Source organism: Protopterus annectens, chromosome 10.part0 (genome assembly GCF_019279795.1).
Source record: "Protopterus annectens isolate FY-2018-M chromosome 10.part0, PAN1.0, whole genome shotgun sequence".
Classification (NCBI taxonomy): domain Eukaryota; kingdom Metazoa; phylum Chordata; order Ceratodontiformes; family Protopteridae; genus Protopterus; species Protopterus annectens.
The window spans coordinates 854813298-854832028 of NC_056744.1; the positions used below are offsets into that span (position 1 = coordinate 854813298).

Consider the following 18731-nt stretch of genomic DNA (forward strand, 5'->3'; position numbering starts at 1 on the left):
ACTACCACCTGTACTGGTTTACTATCACATTCCCAAAACTGCTTCAGTCGACTGGTCAAAACAGCAACCTGGAAAGACGAAGCCGTTCCGTTGAATAGGCAGCAAACTCAAAATGGAATACATTGACTCCTGGAGTTTGATGTATTCGACATAGCAGTAGGTGACATCAGTCACCCATGCTATACAGCTTACTGTACGGTGACTTTCCACAGTCAAAGGTATGTGTGTTTTACTATTTTGCAGGGGGGCAAGCCCCCTTGCACACCCCCACATGCACGTCCCCTGCACATTATATATACCAACTCTGAGATTGCACTACAGAGAGGAAATGGGTTAATTCCTTGTTCCTCACTGAATTGCGATCTACGTACACAATGCCAAATTCAGAAAAATAAACTACACTACACATTTGCTGTAGTGTAGTTGATGTTTTCTGGTTCAGCATTCTGCCAACTTGAAAACTGCCTTTCGACCACATGCCGGTCGACCGAAGCAGTTTTGTAAATCTAATAGCAAACCACCTGTACCAGTCATTCTTAGAGCTGAGTCTGAAAAGTAGTATGCATCACACTAAATCATAATAAGGAGTAGGATATGTTAGTGATAAAATGGAGCTCTGTTTAAGTAATGGTACAGATATCCATATTTTCTAAAGTCAGGAAGGCTTGTAAGGTGAGCACATTCTTATTTAGCTTCCAGCACTGAGTAGTGCAACCTTTGTCCAGCTCTAATTTTCTCTGACTTGATTGTTGGTAAATGGAGGATACTGACATTGCCTAAAAAAAGGTAATATGGTGATGGAGAAAGTTTTGTCAATATACAAAAGCCCTGGGGAGAGAGATGTAGTCCATCTCTGGCAAAATAAGTAATCTCATTTCAGGCTGGAACCCCCCCCCCCCCAAATGACACCAATAACTAAGCAAATTGTTGAAGTTTGTTATCTTTTATTTATATTGTATCATGATTTTTGGAGATGATAGGTAGCTGCTCAAGACTAGCTTCATACCAGCCTTGGGTGCATATTTAGAGATCTCCATACCTCCATTATGTCTGTCTTCATATAATTCAAGGATGTGTGTCTCAGATCGTTCACTCCCACATGCACAGCAATCATGTTATATGTGTACCTAGGATGGAAAGACTTGAGTGTCTTGAGAATCCTGGCACCTAGAAAGCAGTTCACCATCAGGCTTTCCTTGCTTAACCTGATGAGTGATGCATCTGTGTTGTCTCCTATGACTATGACATTACCATGTGTAGTGGCATGCCCAGATATACTTAAGGGCTGAGTGATACCTTATTTCACTGTTAGTGATGGATAGTGCTGTACATGCAGCTGGTGTGCAAGTGTGATGCTGAGTGGTTCATTGTCTCTGTCTACATTTTAGAGGCCTTTATGGTTTAGGGGGAGATTTCTAGAGCACCTCAGAGTAGGAAACATTTTTTTTTTAATGAATGACATGCTGGTATAAGGTGGGTGTTGGTACTGATCACCTGACAAGTGCTGACAATATGTCTGGATGAGGTTAGCTAGCAGAATGAATGTGTTTACATGTCTCAAAACTAAATTCAGTTTGTGGTAGCATATTTTCTTTAGAGAGGCAAGATTAAAAGCAAGTTGTCCAAAGCATTGTTGTAAAGTGATATGTTTCTTTTTTTTTTATAGAAACAGGAAAACTAATGGCTCGATTTTACATTGCCTATGATACAATGAAGCAATTTGCATTAGCAACTGGAATGGAGACATTACCTGAGTTGGTAAACTGACCTGTTAGCTAGTAGAGAAAAAAGTGCATGCATATGCATAAATTATGTTGTTTTCTTACTTTAGAGTATATGTATCTTTGCTTATTCCTTAGTAGCTGTATGAAAATGAATATTTTAAAAGTTTTATAAAACATGTTTATATTCTGAAACATTTGCTATAGTTTATTTGTAGTGGGTCATGCCATGATATTTAAGTAGGAAGTATGTTTCAGTTTCAGACCTTGTGAATAGACTATCAGTGCAGCGCATGTCTCAAAATACATTCATCCATAAAACTGTTTTGTAATTGCCAATCTTTTCTGCAAGTCTTCAGTGTACAGTATATTTGTTTGTTTATTTATTTATTGACATTTAAGTACTGGGAAAGTCCATCAGAGTAGGAGCCCATTTTCTGTAGGCCTGGAGAGAAAAGCTCCAAAGTATTATAAAACATTTGAAGAGCAATAATGCTACAGTCTTTGAAAATAACACAAACAATAACTACAGTTTAAATAAGTATACCAAATTAGATACAAAATGAAAATATTGGTTAAGAATAAATACAAATTATATGACAATGATTTAGTAGTTTGAGAAATATTAGCCAGTTTATAGAGAAATTAAAGATAAATTAGTACAATACAAACAGGAAATGCAATACAATGTGAGAGAAAAGCAGGCTTATGGTATATTTAGAGAGAAAGCCAGGGGAGAGAAATTGTTAGAAGTAAGGAAGTGAATGATGGAGGGAGAGTAAGTAGGTATAAGGTACGAATAGGTATTTTCTCACATTTAAGGATGTAGTTTATCCTGGTGTTGAGTAAGAACACAGCCAGCTTTTGGCTAGGAGGTCTGTCAGAATGGTTTTGAAGAATGAGAGGGAGGGTAGTGATCTGATGGATACAGATAAGGGGTCCCAGGCCTTACCAACATGGTATTAGTATAGACAATGCCTGGCAGATTTGATAGGTTTGGGGCCAGACAGGAGTTTTTTGTCACTGGGTTGTAATGACCGAATGGGAATATAATTGTGTAGAATTATGTCCTTCCATATCATGCTGCAGTATTCCTAAAATAAGAGATCTTCTGAGAAGATAACCCAACATCTGGCCAGTACACCAAAGCCCTTAGTATCTACAAGTGCTGTAAATCACATGTATGCTGCCTGCCCATGGTGCAGGGCATAAAGGTGATATACAGATGCATTCACTTTGGAACTTCTTTGCGGTCAGTCCGAACACTATCATTGAACATCAGTCTGAACACCTTTCTTCTGTGCTGTTTACAGAGGTGTTTTTTTCAGATAAGTGCCCTGTTGCGGTTCTTTCTTATCTTTTCTTTTATTTTTAGCATTATTGGTTTCATTTCAGTGTGGGAGGCGGATTCCCCATAAAGAGCATCACGACCAGTGTGTCTTCTGTCTGGGTGCTTCCCATGACCATACATAATGTTTTATCAGCCAATCATTTGTCCCCAAGATCCAGTGTAACTGTCTCTACTCCTTGTCTATTTACCTTGAAAACCAGTGTCTTAAGCTATTGGCTTGGAATGCTATGGTGGAGTCTTCCCACCCCAAGGGTCAACTGTCGGCCAAAAAAAAAGGCCAAAAAATTCAAGTCTGACACAGCTGCTGTCCAGCCTCCTCTGGACAGCTCTGTTGAGGCTAGTGAAAGCCCAAAGGAATGTCTGGTCATTGCCTTGGATTCCTCTGCCATGACCCCATCAGAGGCCGACATGGATCTGACTTCTTCCTCGTCCTCGGAGGTGTTCCAAATGTCTGTTCCAGACACTGAGGAGGAAACTGGACTGATTATATCCAGGGAACTGAAGGGGATTCCACAGATCAGAGTGAGGGAGGAGATCCCAACTACATTTACTGAGTGTCAGCAAGGGTCTGACCCTCCTAGAGTTTTTTTGTGCGAATGTCCCACAAAAGAAGAAGCAAAAAACAAAAACAAGCATATTTCCCCTGCTGTAAGGGATCCCCAACAAGAATGGCAGGATGTTACTCAGGGATTAATTAATGCTTTCTTCTTCTTCTTCTCTTTCGGCTGTTCCCATTAGGGGTCACCACAGCAGATCATCTGTTTCCATTTCTTAATGCTTTAATGACTTTAAAGCATCCTCAAGATGTCTCTGTGCCTGCCCCTCCCTAGTCTTGTACTCCTCTTAAAAGACCTAGAGAGCAGGATTCCTCTTATGAGGATAAGGATTCTGGGGAAGAGTCATTAGCCTACTCCTCTCAGATCCCTTCAGAGGAAGAGGATTCTATAAGTCCAGATTCCCCATTAGAGGAACTCTCCTTTGGGGGCATTATTTCCAGTATGATGGGGTTCTTTAAATGGGATTGTTCTCAGGTTTCTGGTAACCTGAGAAGAGGTTCTACGAACTCTTCCAGATGGAGTCTCCCAAGCCTTCTGCTGTCAATCCAGTTTTGGATGCCCTCCTGGATATTATTTAGTAGCTACTGTGGCCCATGACTCCCAGCCCCCCACTACTAACAAACCTGACAGATTTTACAAGGTAAAATTTATGAGGATAAGGATTCTGGGGAAGAGTCATTAGCCTACTCCTCTCAGATCCCTTCAGAGGAAGAGATGTTTTTTGATTGTAAATTTCTGTATAAATGCCCTTCTGTAGTGCCTGTCTCTTCAGGCAAACACTCCAAGTGTTTGCCTTCTACCAAGCTGCTTCCCTCAGACAAGGATGGTAGAACTATGTAGAGGCCAGGCAAGAATGTTTATACTGCAGCCACCTTATCCTTTAGGGCCTTTAACTACCAGACTCTTATGACTAGGTATATTTTGGCCCTCCTTTCTCAGGTTTGTCAGGTTATATGTGACCTCTCTAACTCTGAAGAGAAGGCTTCTGCCCTTTCCTTGTTGGGTTCTACCTCTCAAGTTGCCTGCCATTCTATTAAGTGCAGTTATGATGCAGCTGATGTTTCCTCCAGAACTGCATTTGGTTCTGTCATGGGCATTATTGATGGCTTCATCTTCAGGCTTTACCTGATGACATTAAGGCCAAATTTATTTTTATTTTATTTATTTAACATTTGTTAACCGGGAAAGTCCGACTTGGAACAAAGCCAATTTTCAGGCTCCAGATGCATGTCTTTGTAATGTGGGAGGAAAGCGGAGCACCCGGAGGAAACCCACACGAATGAAGGGAGGACATGAAGACTCCATACAGAAGGCAACCCAGCTGAGAATCAAACCAAAGAACCTCTTGCTGCTTGGTGACAACACTACCGCTGCACCACTGTGCCGTCCAAATTGTTGGATGCTCCTTTGAATAATAAAAATCTTTTTGGTGCTGCTGCTGAACATTTTATGTCTGTACAGGATAAGGGCAAGGCTTTGCAGGACTTGAAACAAATCTTTATTTCTCGTATTCCAACGTTTCAAAGGAATTACACTTCCAAACCTGTTTTTTTCATAGGCAGTCTTGTCCTCCACACAAGAATAAAAAGAATTCTAGATGTATGCCTTCTGCTAAGTTTACTCAAACATCTGCTTCCCAGAAACCTGTCTTTCAAAACAAGTCAGGTTCGATTTGACAGTTTGCTTCTCCTTTCCCTCAGTCACCTTCCTTTAGTCCTTCAGTTTTCCCTGCCCCTTCCAAACTGGGTGAGAATCATAACAGACTCTTGGGTTCTATCATCCACCAGGGGTATTTCATAGTTTGGAAATTTCTTCCTCCCTTTTTGGGCATCCATCAACCTACCTGGGAACACCTTCCTTTTTTCCCCAGAGGTGCTTTGTTCTGGTTTGGCCCAGGGTATCATTCAAGCTGTAACCCCCCCCACCCCAGACCAGGTGGGTGGTTACTCCAGAATGTTTCTGGTTCCCAGGAAAGAGGGCACTTGGAGGTCAGTTCTGGACGTAACCACCTCACTACCTTTCGGAAGATTCCTTCCTTTCAGATGTTGTCTCTTCAAACCTTATTTCTTCTTCTTCTTCTGCCCCCCCCCCCCCAGGCCTTTCTGGTCTCTCTGGATCTCAAAGATGCCTACCTTCATATTCACATCCATTCCCTTTTCAGGAAGGTTTTATATTTCTCTGTTTCTTCCTTGCATTTTCAGTTCTCTGCTTTTCCCTTTGGCTTCTCTTCTGCCCCAAGGGTCTTTACCAAATGCCTTGCTCTTATAATTGCTTTTTGCAGAATGAGAGGGGTTCACGTCTTTCCTTAGCTGAATGTTCTGCTCATTCAAGCTTCTTCCTCTGAGGCTGTGCTTGAAGACCTCCATTTCACTGTTTTCCTGTTACAGAACTTGGGATTCACCAAAAATTTTCAAAACTCAATTCTTACCCCTTCTCAGGATATTTTTTTCTTTGATTGCAGGATCCAGACCATCCCCATAGTAGCATCCATGCCCATCCCCAAGGCCCTATCTCTTATTGCCTTTTTCCAGTCTCTTCTAACCCTGGCATCAGTCATGGCCAGGGATTTTCTCAGGGCCCTCAGGTTTATAGCTTCCACCATTCACATGCTCACTTTGGCCAGGTTCTATATCAGAAAGCTGCAGTGGCACCTCAAGTCAGTGTGGCTTCTGGCACTTCAGGCTTTTCATTCCCTTTTTCATCCTGAATTCCTCAAAATTTTCATGAGCAACACTACTGCGATGTGGTATGTCAACAAGAAAGGGGGTACAAGGTCTTATCTTATTTGCAGGCTAGCTCTTCAGGGGTGGCATCTAGCTGTCCAGTAACAAATGATTTTACAGGCAATTTACATTCCCTTGGAGCACAATCTGGTGGCAGACTGTTTGAGCAGTCCAGTACACAGGGTCATGAATAGATAGTTCACAGAGATGTGTTTCTGGACATTGTCCATCAGGGGTATTCCTCAGGTAGATCTTTTTGTCTCCCCTCTGAACAGGCAACTTCGTCTGTTCTGTTTCAGAGTCCTGAGTACTCTGGCTTGGAAAGTTGCTGCCTTGTCATTTTTTTGGAAGGGCGTTTTGCTATATGCCTTCCCTCCCCTCCCCTTCCTCTGCTTCCAAGTGTCTTGTACAAGAAGAGGCAAGACCCCCCCCCCCATGTTGCTAGTGAATTCCCCTTTGGCCCAGAAAGTATTGTTTCCCCCTTCTTTCTCACTTGGTTAGGGGCAATCATCACAAGTTATTTCACCTGGTGGACCTTCACACACAAGACGAGGGGTCTCTTATTCATCCTCATTTGTCCACTCTGCAAATGACACTGTGGGTGATAGGGTTTTAATCCCATTTCAGCACCTCTGTTCTGAGAACATACTTTGGGCCTGCAATAGACCAGGATACCCACTACCAAAAAATCATATTTTTCCAAATGGAAAAGATTTTCTGTCTGGTGCCTCTCTTTAAACCAGGATCCCCTTTCTTTGCATGTTCCTATGGTTCTATCTTTGTGTGATCTGCTCCATTCTGGGTTGGCATATTCTTCAGTTAAAGCTCATGTGCCAGCAATTTTTGCTTGTCTGTCCCTGCCCCCTCCTTTAGCCTCTAGATTTGAGGTAAAATAATTTCTTAAAGGAGCCCATCATATCAGGCATCACAGGGAAGCCTATTCTACCTTTCTGGAACCTCAAATTTGTCCTTGAAAATTTTGACTCAGGCTTCTTTTGAGTCTGCTGCTTCAACTTGCTTACAACATTGTACTTGGAAGACTGTTCTCGTAGTCCTTACTTCAGCTAAGAGAGTATCTGAACTTCAAGCTCTCATGGCTGTTACTCCCTTTTTAATTGTTCACCGAGACATGGTGTCTTCTTTTAAGCCCAGGGTGGTCAATGAATTATCTCTTAATCAGTCTATTAATTTACCTTCCTTTTTACCTTCTCCGACATCTGCCAGTGAGAAGGTTATTCCCACCTTGGATTTGCATATACAACTCAGATATTTAGATAGAAACTAAGGATATTCGCATATCTGAACAACTTTTTGTCTCCTTCCATCCCTGGTCTTTGGGTTTGGTTTCCTGTAAGCAAACCATCTCATCCTGGATTTCTAAGGCTATTTCATTTTGTTATTCTTTTCATGGTAAATGTCTTTCTTCATCAATAAAAGCTCATTCTACCAGAGTTGTTGCTTCTTCTGGTATCTTTTTCAAGGGACTGGTTACCAAGGCCATCCTTGGGGCTGCTACTTGGTTTTCTGTCCATACCTTCACTAGGCACTACAAGCTGGATGTAGAGGGCTTTTCAGTGCCTTCCTCTTCCCAGGTTTCCTCTTGAGCCTTTGTACTCTTCCTTATGTTAGTAATACTGAAACATTGAAATGGAAGGACATAGTACTGTTGTGTAAAATCTTACCATGACAGTAGATGACCTTCTCTTCAATGTTGCAGTATTTACTCCCTTTTGTCCCCTCTTCTCTAGCTTATTATCCTTGCTGTCCTGGCCAAGGGTTTTCTTTCTCTCTCTCTCTCTTTCTCTCTCTCTCTTTTCTCCTTCTGGATGCACATGTTCCTTTTGGTCCCTATGAATAGCCTACTCCTCCTGTGGCTATTCATTTCTGAAGTGTGTGCATTCGTAAAGCACCTTTATGCTCTGCGCCTTGAGCGGGGAGCATACATGTGATATACAGTGCCTGTAGATACTAAACACTTTGGTATACTGGCCAGACTTTGGGGTATTCTTAGGTTCATAGGTTCATAGGTTCATACTAGGCTATCTGCCCAAGGGCATTTATAAGCCTAGCCCATAGTTATGTGGCTTTCGCCACCCCTTTAGTTTGAATAAAAACTATGCCTATCATTTTGCTGTGCCTCTGTCAAGCAGTGACACTGAAGTAATCCCTGGGGTATATCTGCAATCTCCCATCCATTGGTCAAGATTCCTCTTGAACAAGGCCAGAGAGGTGCTCTGCCTCACATGTACCGGGATTTTGTTCCACAGCATAGGGAGTCTCTGGGTGATGAATCTGTCCCTCCAGCACATTCTATTTATAACTGTGTCAAGGTTTAAGTTTCCCGCCCTTGTGGTTCTGAGGGATCTAGATTTTTTGAGGTGAAGCATATTCATCAAATCTGGGTTTGACATGGCCTTATATGTCAGGCACAGGTCACCTCTGAGCAAGTGGTATGAGACTGAATAGAGCTGGAGTTCTTTCAGTCGGGCAGCATAAGACATATTTTTGAGACCCTTTATCCTTTTGGTGAGGAACTTTTGGGGCCTTTCAAGCTGCAGCAGGTGTCTGGTCAGATACATTCCGAATGGGGCATTGTACTCAATCATAGGTCTAATGAGTGATGAGTACAGGGGGACGACGACCTCCCTTGATCTAGATGTGAATCCCTTCATGATCAGGTGGGCGATATAGAAGGTTTTCCTAACTACTTTAGCAACATGAGTGTCAAACGAAGGCTACTGTCAACCTGGGTCCCCAGATCCCTGATGACTTTTTCTGTGCTCAGTGGATTGCCACCTATATGGTAGCTAGGGGTAACCTTGTTTTTCCTGAAGGGTATGACTATGCATTTTTGGCGTTTAACTTCAGGCCATGGCTCTGGCACCAGTTATCCGTTTCTGTGAGGCCCTTCTGGAGGATATCTGTGTCAGATGTGTTTTCAACTATGGCCCAGTTTGCAGTCATCTGCAAACTTTGTCAGCCATAACCCTCCTGTGTTTGCTTGTACTTCAGAAAAGTAGATGCCGAACAAGAGTGAACCCAGGACTGAGCCCTGTGGGACACCACTTGTGACAGGCTTTGAGTCTGACATGGCTCCAGCAACTCTGACCCTGTGGGTTCTGTCACTTAGCCAGTTTGCAACCCATCTTGTGATGTATGGGTTTACATTCAAGCTGATGAGTTTTTCGATGATACCTGAGTGGGGTATTGTGTCGAAGGCCTTTGCCAGGTCGAGGTAGGCTGTATGGACTGCCTTTCCCTCATCAATGGCCTTGGTGACAGTCTCGAAAAAGTCAACCAAGTTTAAGAGGCAGGCTCTGCCTTTGACAAAGCCAAACTGGGTTGGATCCAAAGTCTGCAAGTTCCCTATGTCTTTATTTATTAGTTCCATTATGATCCTCTCCATGGCTTTGCAGATAAGGCTTGTCAAGCTAATGGGCGGTAATTTCCAGGGTCTGTGGAGGCACCGCCCTTATGAAGTGGGACCACAGTCGCCGTGCGCCACTCCTTGGGTAAGTATCCTGAGGTGAGGCTAAGATTAAACAGCTGTCCTAACTGTGGGTTTAATTCCTCGTTGAGTTCGTGAAGCACACAGCCGGGGACACCATCCGGTCCCATGGATGCTGTGTTTTTTGCCTTAGTGAGGGCAGTTCTCACCTGGGCGTTGGAGATGTTTGGGGGGCTACAATCCTCTGGAACCTGTCAGCCAGTATGTTGGCAATGTGTGTAGGTTCAGTAATTTTCACATCATTTTGAACTAATTCTGAACATATCTGGGAGTTTCCTCCTAGGTTTCTAACATAGCTAAAGAAGGCCTTATGATTCTCTTTAGAGTCCTTGGCGATTTTTCTCTCAAAATTTGTCTTGGATGATTTTATGAGAGCTCTTAGTTTTTTACTTATAATGATCAAAGGTGTCTTACCTTTCAAGGATTTTGCTCTATCTTGTAGTAGCTTCCTCCTTTTGTTGTAGAGCTTGTTTATGGCTGGGGTCCACCAGACTGGATGCTTGCCTTTGGTACAGAGAGTCTTAGTTTTGTTTGGGATTGCCTGATCCATGCAGTCCTGTAGGTGCTGGTAGAAGGCATTTGTAAGTGATTCAGCGGTTTGAGTAATGTTTACCACTGGCTCAGGGGCCTTAAAGGAGACCACACTAGTTTTTAGAAGTGTGAAATCGGCTTTTGAGAAGTTTTTCACTGTGGTCTTTTTGTTTCAGGTGGGGCGGGATGAGGACCTCCAGCGAGATTAGTTTATGATCTGATCTCACCAGTGAGGGGTATACTTCGGTGTTGAACATTTTGATCCCATGTTTGTGATGATGAGATCAAGTATGTTTTCTCCTCTTGTGGGGATGGTGACTAGTTGTTCCATGGCATTTGAGTTTATGAACTCCAGGAATCTTTGGGTTAGAGTGTTCGGGCTTGAGTAGTGTTCCCAGTCTATATTAGGGTAGTTGAAGTCACCTAGTATGATGGTGTTTGGAGATACATTTATCCTCCAATGTTTTCAGGAAGGCCATGTGAGGTTCCTGAGTTTGAGAGGGTGGCCTGTAACATGCTACAAATTGCAGAGCAGTCTTGCCTATGGTTAATTGCACCTGGATGGTCTCCGATGCATCGTGCATTGCCACCAACCTTGAGGTGTGGGTGTCCTTTATGAATATGGACACCCCTCCTTTCTTGGTGTTGTCCGGATTTTGGGGCCGGAACGCATGCTATGAGGTGAAACCTGTTAGTGCTGGGGTGCTCTCAGGAGCCTTGAACCAGGTTTCTGTCACAGCACAGACATCGATGTTCTCCATATTGAGAAGGGCCTCGAGTGCGTGCATCTTGAGATTGAGACTTCTGGCATTGAGCAGCATTACCCTTAGTTTTTTTCCTTTTTGGTGTTCTAGGGTGGTAGGTTTAGAATTTGAGCCTTGCCTAAAAAAGGCACTATGGGGGTGGCAAGAGCCTTTGCCAATATCCGGAAGCCCAGGGGTGACAGGTGCAAGCCGTCCCTTCCGAAGCAGCGTGGCTTGTCCAGCATGTCATCCCAGGCAGACAGACATTGGATCCCCTTTGAATGACACCAGAATTTAAGCCAATTATTAAAGCTGATCATCTTATCAGGAGATCCCTTACATTAGGAATACTGTAACAGTGAACAGAAGGACAGCTACTATTTTGGTAAGATTTTGCACAACTGTACTTTATTTAGTGCTGGACATGCAGATAGATTTTAGATAATTTTATAGGTGCTAAGAAGCTGTGTATATGTTAGTTGATGGGGTAGTTCTAACCAGTTTAGTCTTTTTAATGCTATACACTGGTAGGTTCTAAAAGGGGTATTTGCTGCAAATGTAGCAACTTTATCATAACATTGTTCAAGTTATGATTTTTGTGATGCTTGAAGGTTATAAAGAATGGGATGGCTATAAAGAAGTGTGGGGCGGAGATAAGTAGTGGCAAGTGTAGCTTTAGTTGTGTCTGTGAAAACGTTTTTGACTCTATAAAGCGTTCCTAGTTTTTGAGTTTTTCTTATGCAGTTTTGTATATGCAGGTCAAATTTAAGATTATCATTCAATGTCATCCCTAATAATTTGCTATGAGAAGGGATTTCAATGGTTGCATTATCAAAACGGGTTCCTATTATTTTAGAGAATGTATTAAATTGCGAATGCTGTTTTGTCGAATGTCATTACACGAAATGGCAAAATTCCAAAAGCACGGAACAGCAATTTTTTTCGTAGGGGAAAAAAATCACTGGGCCATTTTTGGTGCGTTGGCATTTCTCTTGAAGTTGGCATATTTAAGTAGGGGGGTGAAGCCCCCCACTTTATTTTGTGTTTGGATTTTTTTTTTTTTTTTTTTTTTACGGATTAGTGATTTTTTTCCCTGGGAAAAAAAATCACTGATCCGTGTGTTCGACATTTTGGATTTTCAGGGATTGTGGGTCGATTATATAGTGTTCACAATTCAGTGCGTTCGTTAATATAATATAGACCCATCAAAATGGAGGACTTTAATTTTTCATGGGAGAGGGATTTGGGGAAGAAAAAGTAGTTTATTTTTTTGTTTTAGGGTTGTGCATGATTTGTGAGTTATAAAGCCATGTTTCAGTTGCTGTTAAAGCTTCCTGAGTAATATTTTGGAGGTGTGCCATGTTGTCATATGTGCAAATGAATGGGGAGCCATCTGTGTACTATATTAAGGATGCCCTATTGTGTGGGTATGTGAAGGGTACTGGTGAGAATGTTAAAGAGGAGAAGACCAAGGATAGAGCTTTGTGGTGCACCAGTGGTGACTGGGAGGTATGGGGAGATGGTGGAATGCCATTTTGCTGACCGATACCTATTGGATAGGTAGCTTCTCAAACATAGAAGGGTGGGCTGAGAGGGATCTAATGAGGACATTTGAAGTAGAAGTGTGCTGTGACAAACTGTGTCAAACGGTTTAGAAAAGTCTAGAAATAAAAAGGAAACTAGTTTGCTGTTATCTCTGGCTTTATTGACAGTATCTATGTAGGTTAGAAGTGCAGTGTTAGTGCTATGGGAAGGATGGAAGTCATATTATGTGGAGAATAGGAGTTCTTCCTGCAGGAGATAGATTAACGATTGTTTTTGAATACACAATTGTTTTTGAATACATTTTCAAGTATTTTGGAAAGAAGGATAAGATTGCTAAAGCTCTAAAGTTAGTAATGTTTGTTGAACTTCCACCTTTGTGCAGAGGGATAATGTATGAATTTCCAGAGAGAGGGAGCTTAGGATTTCTGGGCTGACTAATTTATAAGAATTGAGATAGGGCAGGCAATGCTATTAGCTGCTGTTTTAAGGTACTAATTTGGAGGTCATCAGCTGAAGTACAGTATGGTTTGAGTTTGTTTAAGAGTAGTTTTACATAGGATGTGGGCAGAGGTTTGAAGGTGAAAGTGGATGTGGTGATAAGTGGCTGCTGGGCAGGTTTGGAATAGATGTTGGGGAATCCTTGGATAGAGATGCTATAATTGCTATGAAATAAAAGTTGAATTGTATTGCTGTTTCTATTGATGAGTTATTGGGAGAGGGGTTAGGGTTGAATCTAGGGCCAGGATACAAGATTTCTTTAATGGCTGTCTAGATGTTTTTTTTTGAGTTGTGTTTACTATTATTTTGAAAGTTATTATAGTATAGTTTTTAGCTTTCATTAATTTGCTTTTTAGCACAATTATGAAGTATTCTGAAAATTTCAAGATATTGTGGTGTTTTATATTTTTTCCATTCTTTTCATGCATTTTCTCTGTCCTGCCTTAGCATTCAACGTTTTTTTTGGATAACCAAATTGCTTTTTCTGGTTTTCAGTCTCTTCCTTTTAGGAGGTGTAAGGCTATTTAGGATATTCAAGAAACTTGTTCATAGGTTCATAGGTAGATACTAGGCTATTGGCCCTAGGGCCTATACAAGCCTAGCCAAAAAGGTACCCTGGTTTTCGCCACCCAAGAAAATTATTTTCCTGTGCCCCTGTCAAGCAGAACCACAGAAGTGATCCCCAGGGTGAATTTCATATTACCCATCCAATCATCAAGATTTTTCTTGAAGAGTGCTAATGAGGAGCTCTGTTTGACATAGATAGGTAGTCTGTTCCAGAGTATGGGAAGTCTCTGGGACAGGAATCTACCCCTCCAGCATGTTCTGTTTATTGTGGTGACAAGGTTTAGGTCCCTAGAGCGTGTAGCTCGGAGGGATTGGGATTTCTTTAAGTGGAGCATGTCCAACAGCTCTGGGTTTGACATAGCTTTGTATGTTAGGCAGAGATCGCCTCTGAGTAGGTGATATGCGACGGAGTAAAGCTGGAGTTTTTTGAGATGGTCTGCGTAAGGCATCAGTTTGAGGCCAGTAATCCTCCTTGTGAGGTATTTTTGCGGCCTTTCCAGTTGTTGTAGATGTCTTGTGAGGTACATACCAAAAGGGGCGTTGTACTCTATAATGAGTCTAATGAGTGATGAGTAGAGGGGAACAATGACCTCTTTTTTCTGGATGAGAAACCTTTTGTGATGAGGTGTGCCACGTAGAAGGATTTCCTGACCACTGTAGTGATGTGATTATCAAAGGAGAGACTACTGTCCACTTGTGTCCCAAGGTCTCTTACCACACTTTTGGTGTTAAGTAGACTACCACCTATGTGGTAGTTCATGGGTACAGAGTTTTTACCAAAGTTGATGACAATGCACTTTTTGGCATTGAGCTTGAAACCATGTCTTTGACACCAGGCATCTGTCTCAGTGAGGCCCTTTTGTAGGATGTCCACATCGTTAGGAGTTTCGATTATGGCTCCTAGTTTGCAGTCATCTGTGAATTTACTTAGCCAAAGACCTTCTGTGTTAGCCTATACTTCAGAGAAGTAGATACCAAACAGGAGAGGACCCAGGACTGAACCCTGTGGTACTCCACTTGTCACTGGTCTGAAGTCTGATTTGGAGTCTGCTACTTTCACAGTGTGGGTTCTGTCAGTAAGTCAGTTGGCAACCCATCTTGTGACATAGGGATTTATACCTAGTTTAGTGAGTTTATCTACAATTCCAGAGTGGGGGATGGTGTTGAACGCCTTGGCGAGATCTTGATAGGCTGTGTGAACCACCTTACCCTCATCTATGGCTTTGGTGACTACTTCAAAGAAGTCTATCAGGTTTAGGAGACATGATCTGCCTTTTACAAACCCAAACTGTGTGGGGTCCAGAGTTTGGAGATCTCCAATGCCTTTGTTTATGAGTTCCATGATGATACGTTCCATGGCCTTGCAGACAAGGCTTGTCAGGCTAATGGGATGGTAGTTCCTGGGGTCTGTTGTGGCCCTCCCTTCGTGGAGTGGGATAACTGTCGCAGTGCGCCATTCAATGGGCACAGAGGCTGAGGTGAGGCTATGATTGAACATGGTACTTAGGTGGGGTGCCAATTCATTCTGTAGTTCATGTAGAAGGCAGCCTGGGATGTTGTCAGGTCCCATGGATGCTGTATTTTTGGCTTTGGAGAGTGCGGTTTTTACCTGTGCAGCCGTGATTACAGGAACTTTGCATTCTTTCGGTATAAAGATGGGCCCTTTAGGGGGTGAGAGGGGGGTAAAGTTAGCACTGAACCTATCTGCCAGGATGTTGGCAATATCAGTTGGTTCTGTATATTTAGTGTCATTATGCTGTAACTCAGAGCAAATCTGAGTGTTGCCATTGAGATTTTTGACATAGCTATAGAATGCTTTGTGGTTGTCTTTAGAATCAGTGGCAGTTTTTTTTTTTCATAACTAGCTTTGGAGGATTTTATGAGGGATCTCAGCTTCTTACTGAGGCTGAACAGGGAGTTCCTCCAATCGTGGGATTTTACTCTTTTTTGCAACCGTTTTTTTCTTCTGTTGTAGAGTTTGTTTATGGCAGAAGAGCACCAGATTGGCTTTCTTTTTTTGGAGGATAGCATCTTGGTTCTGTGAGGGATAGCATGATCCATGCACTCGTGTAAGTACTTATAAAGTGTATTTGTGTAGGATTCAGCAGTCGTACCTCTATTGTCCATCTGCATAGGTGTTGTGAAGTTTGCCACTTCTGTCTTAAGAAGCGTGAAGTTGGCTTTGGAGAAATTTTTTACAGTTGTTTTCCTAATGGGGGGTGGGAGCGAGATGTGGATGTCTAGGGTGATTAGCTTGTGGTCGGATCTGACCAACGAGGAGCTGACCTCTGGTGTGGAAAACCGGTCACCCATGTTGGTGATGACCAGGTCTAGGATATTGCTGCCCCTGGTGGGGGTGTGAATAAGTTGATCCAAGGCATTGGAATTGATGATTTCCAGAAAACGTTGAGCAAAAGAGTTGGTACATGAGTAGTTTTGGAGCATTTCTCCCCAGGCCTCAGCTGAAAACAGGCTCTGTGGAACCTAGTCGGACATTCCCGGTCAACAAATGTTAAATAAATAAATAAATAAAATAGTTTTCCCAGTTAATGGTAGGGTAGTTGAAATCACCCATGGGTTGTACCTTAATATTTTCCAGTGTATCAAGAAAAGAGGAGTGGGAATCCTGTGGCATGGTGGGGGGTCTGTAGCAAGCTACAATCTGGATTGCGGTTTTGCCCAGAGTTAGTTGGACTTGGATAATCTCGGATGCATTAAGCTGAGCAACTAGCTTGGAGGTGTGGATATCCTTAATGAATATGGACACGCCTCCACCTTTAGTGTTTCGGTCCGGGTTTGTTGGCCAAAAGGTGTGGTATGAATTATAGCCTGGTAATGCAGGGGTGCTCTCTGGAGCTTTGAACCAGGTCTCTGTCACTGCACAGATGTCAATGTTCTCCATTTTAAGGAGTGCCTCAAGTGAGTGAGTGCATTTTGAGGTTTAGACTTCAGATTTTGCTTGCTTGTACCTGTTACAGTGGTGAATTTGTCATTTGAACCTTGCCAAAAAAGGCACTATAGGGCTGGCAAGAGCCTTTGCCAGTATCCGGAATCCCAAGGGTGACAGGTTCAGGCCATCTCTGGCAAAGCAGCGTGGTCTGACGATCATGTCATCCCAGGCAGACAGATACTGGATTCCCTTAGAATGACACCAGAAGCTTAGCCAATTTTTAAAGTCAATAATTTTGTCCTTGTACTGTGGTGTCATTCTGGGTGATGGCAGGATGCTACGCAGGGCTAGGGTCATACCGGCCTGGGCTACAAGATCGGAGAGCTCCTCCATGTCTCTTTTCATGTAGTCCAGGGAGGTACGTCTCAGGTCATTCACACCAACATGGACAATGACAGAGTTATGTTTGTGCGTGCGTTATGTGGTGGATCCTGGCACCTGACAGGAAGCTGACAGTAACATTTTCCTTGTTTAGCCTGGTGAGTGGAACATCAGTGCGCCTGACTATAGAGTCACCTATGACTAGAGTGTTGGGTACGTTATGTCGTATGGGCTGTAGTTGAATGGCACACTGAGTATGTGGGCTATGCGTCATTTGGGTTGTGTTGGGGGTGGAGGTTGCCTTCATTTCTGCTTTGGAGGCCTCTGTTGTTTGGGCAGATTTGTATCGAGAGCCTCCACTAATGTTGGTATGTGTTTTGTGCTTCTTTGTGTGTGTTTTGGTGGTGTAGGTTTTAAGGGACTGTGTGCGGTGCAAGTGTTTACCTTCTCCTCTTGACTGTCTAGGCCAGTCTTTGGTGAAGAGAGCTTTGCTTCCAATTTGGCTATATAAGTGCATCTCTCACAGGTCATAGTGTTGGGTGGTAGGAGAAGATTGTGCTGAATTCATTTACAGCATCATCTAAGCGGAGGATTTTTAGGATGTTCCAGTTAATAGATGTTTAGTAATAAACATTTCTGGATTAAACTTGGAAAGGTTGCATGTTTTATAAAAATGCTGTTTAAGTGGATGGATGACATGTCTGTTGGTATAGACTGGGAGATGATCACTGAGACAGTCAGATATTCTACCTGAGGTGGTGTATTTGCTAGGGTCTGATATGGAATTTGATATCTTGCTGTAATGTATAGGGTTACTAATTAGTTGTGTGAAACCAATTTAGTTCACACTAGATGTGGGGGAGTTAGAGTTTATGTCCAACCAATTGACATTCCCATCACCTAGTAGTATTTTTTCTAATGGAACTGTTATGGATATCCAAGGTAGGATATCTTCCAGTATAGCTGTAGTATTGCCAGGAAGGACATAAAGCACAGTAATACATATTATTTTATAGTTGTTTAATTTCAGGATAGAAAGATGTCTATCCTGAAAGATGTATTAGTATGAGTAAACCCATAATGTTATGTTGTCCTATCTTACCTTCATTCTTGCTGGTTGGGTTCAGAACTGAGCATCGGTTCTGACTCTGCCGTAAACTAAAGCTCGAGAGCTCTCAGTGGCTTGAGGGTACACCATATACCATGATGCCTAGAGGCTGTTCCCCAGGTCTCATTTGGAGCTTGCAGCTTTGGGATTGCTCTTCACTGGCTCAGGCTAAGTGACTTTCTTATTTGCAATACATTGTTATTTGTAGTAAGTTTCTAACTGTTTTAGTTCACTTTATCTAACATAGGCCCTTTTCAGTAAGTCTCCTTTCTACTTTCTTGTTCTTATTGGCTTATCTTCCCCCTTTTCCTTCCCTAAGGCCTACTATTGGCACTGCCCAGAGGAATCCATTTTAGTTAGAGGATTCCCACCACTATCTCTTCAGCCCATTTAAGTTAGAGGGCCTTTTTCTCCTTCCCTCTTTCACTGTTTTTAGTTAGAGGCATCTCCTCAGTTAGAGGAGTGCATCGTTTAAGTTAGAGACCCTCCTCTAAATTTGTTTCTAACCTTTTTTTCTAACCTCTTTTCTAATCTCTCAAAAAAAAAAAATAATAATATAGTTTCATACCTTACCTTATTGTGAGGTTGTGTTTTTTGCTAGTGAACTA

The 18731-nt window shown here is 42.5% G+C and overlaps 1 protein-coding gene across 1 annotated transcript in view; it reads left to right on the top strand.

The window, feature by feature from the left end:
- The window catches only part of HFM1 (helicase for meiosis 1), a 3254758-nt gene that overhangs the window by 2399083 nt on the left and 836944 nt on the right, over positions 1-18731 (top strand). The window contains exon 19 of the mRNA XM_044086815.1: positions 1667-1758. Coding sequence (XP_043942750.1) covers positions 1667-1758 — 92 coding nt within the window. The remainder of the gene's footprint in view (positions 1-1666; positions 1759-18731) is intronic.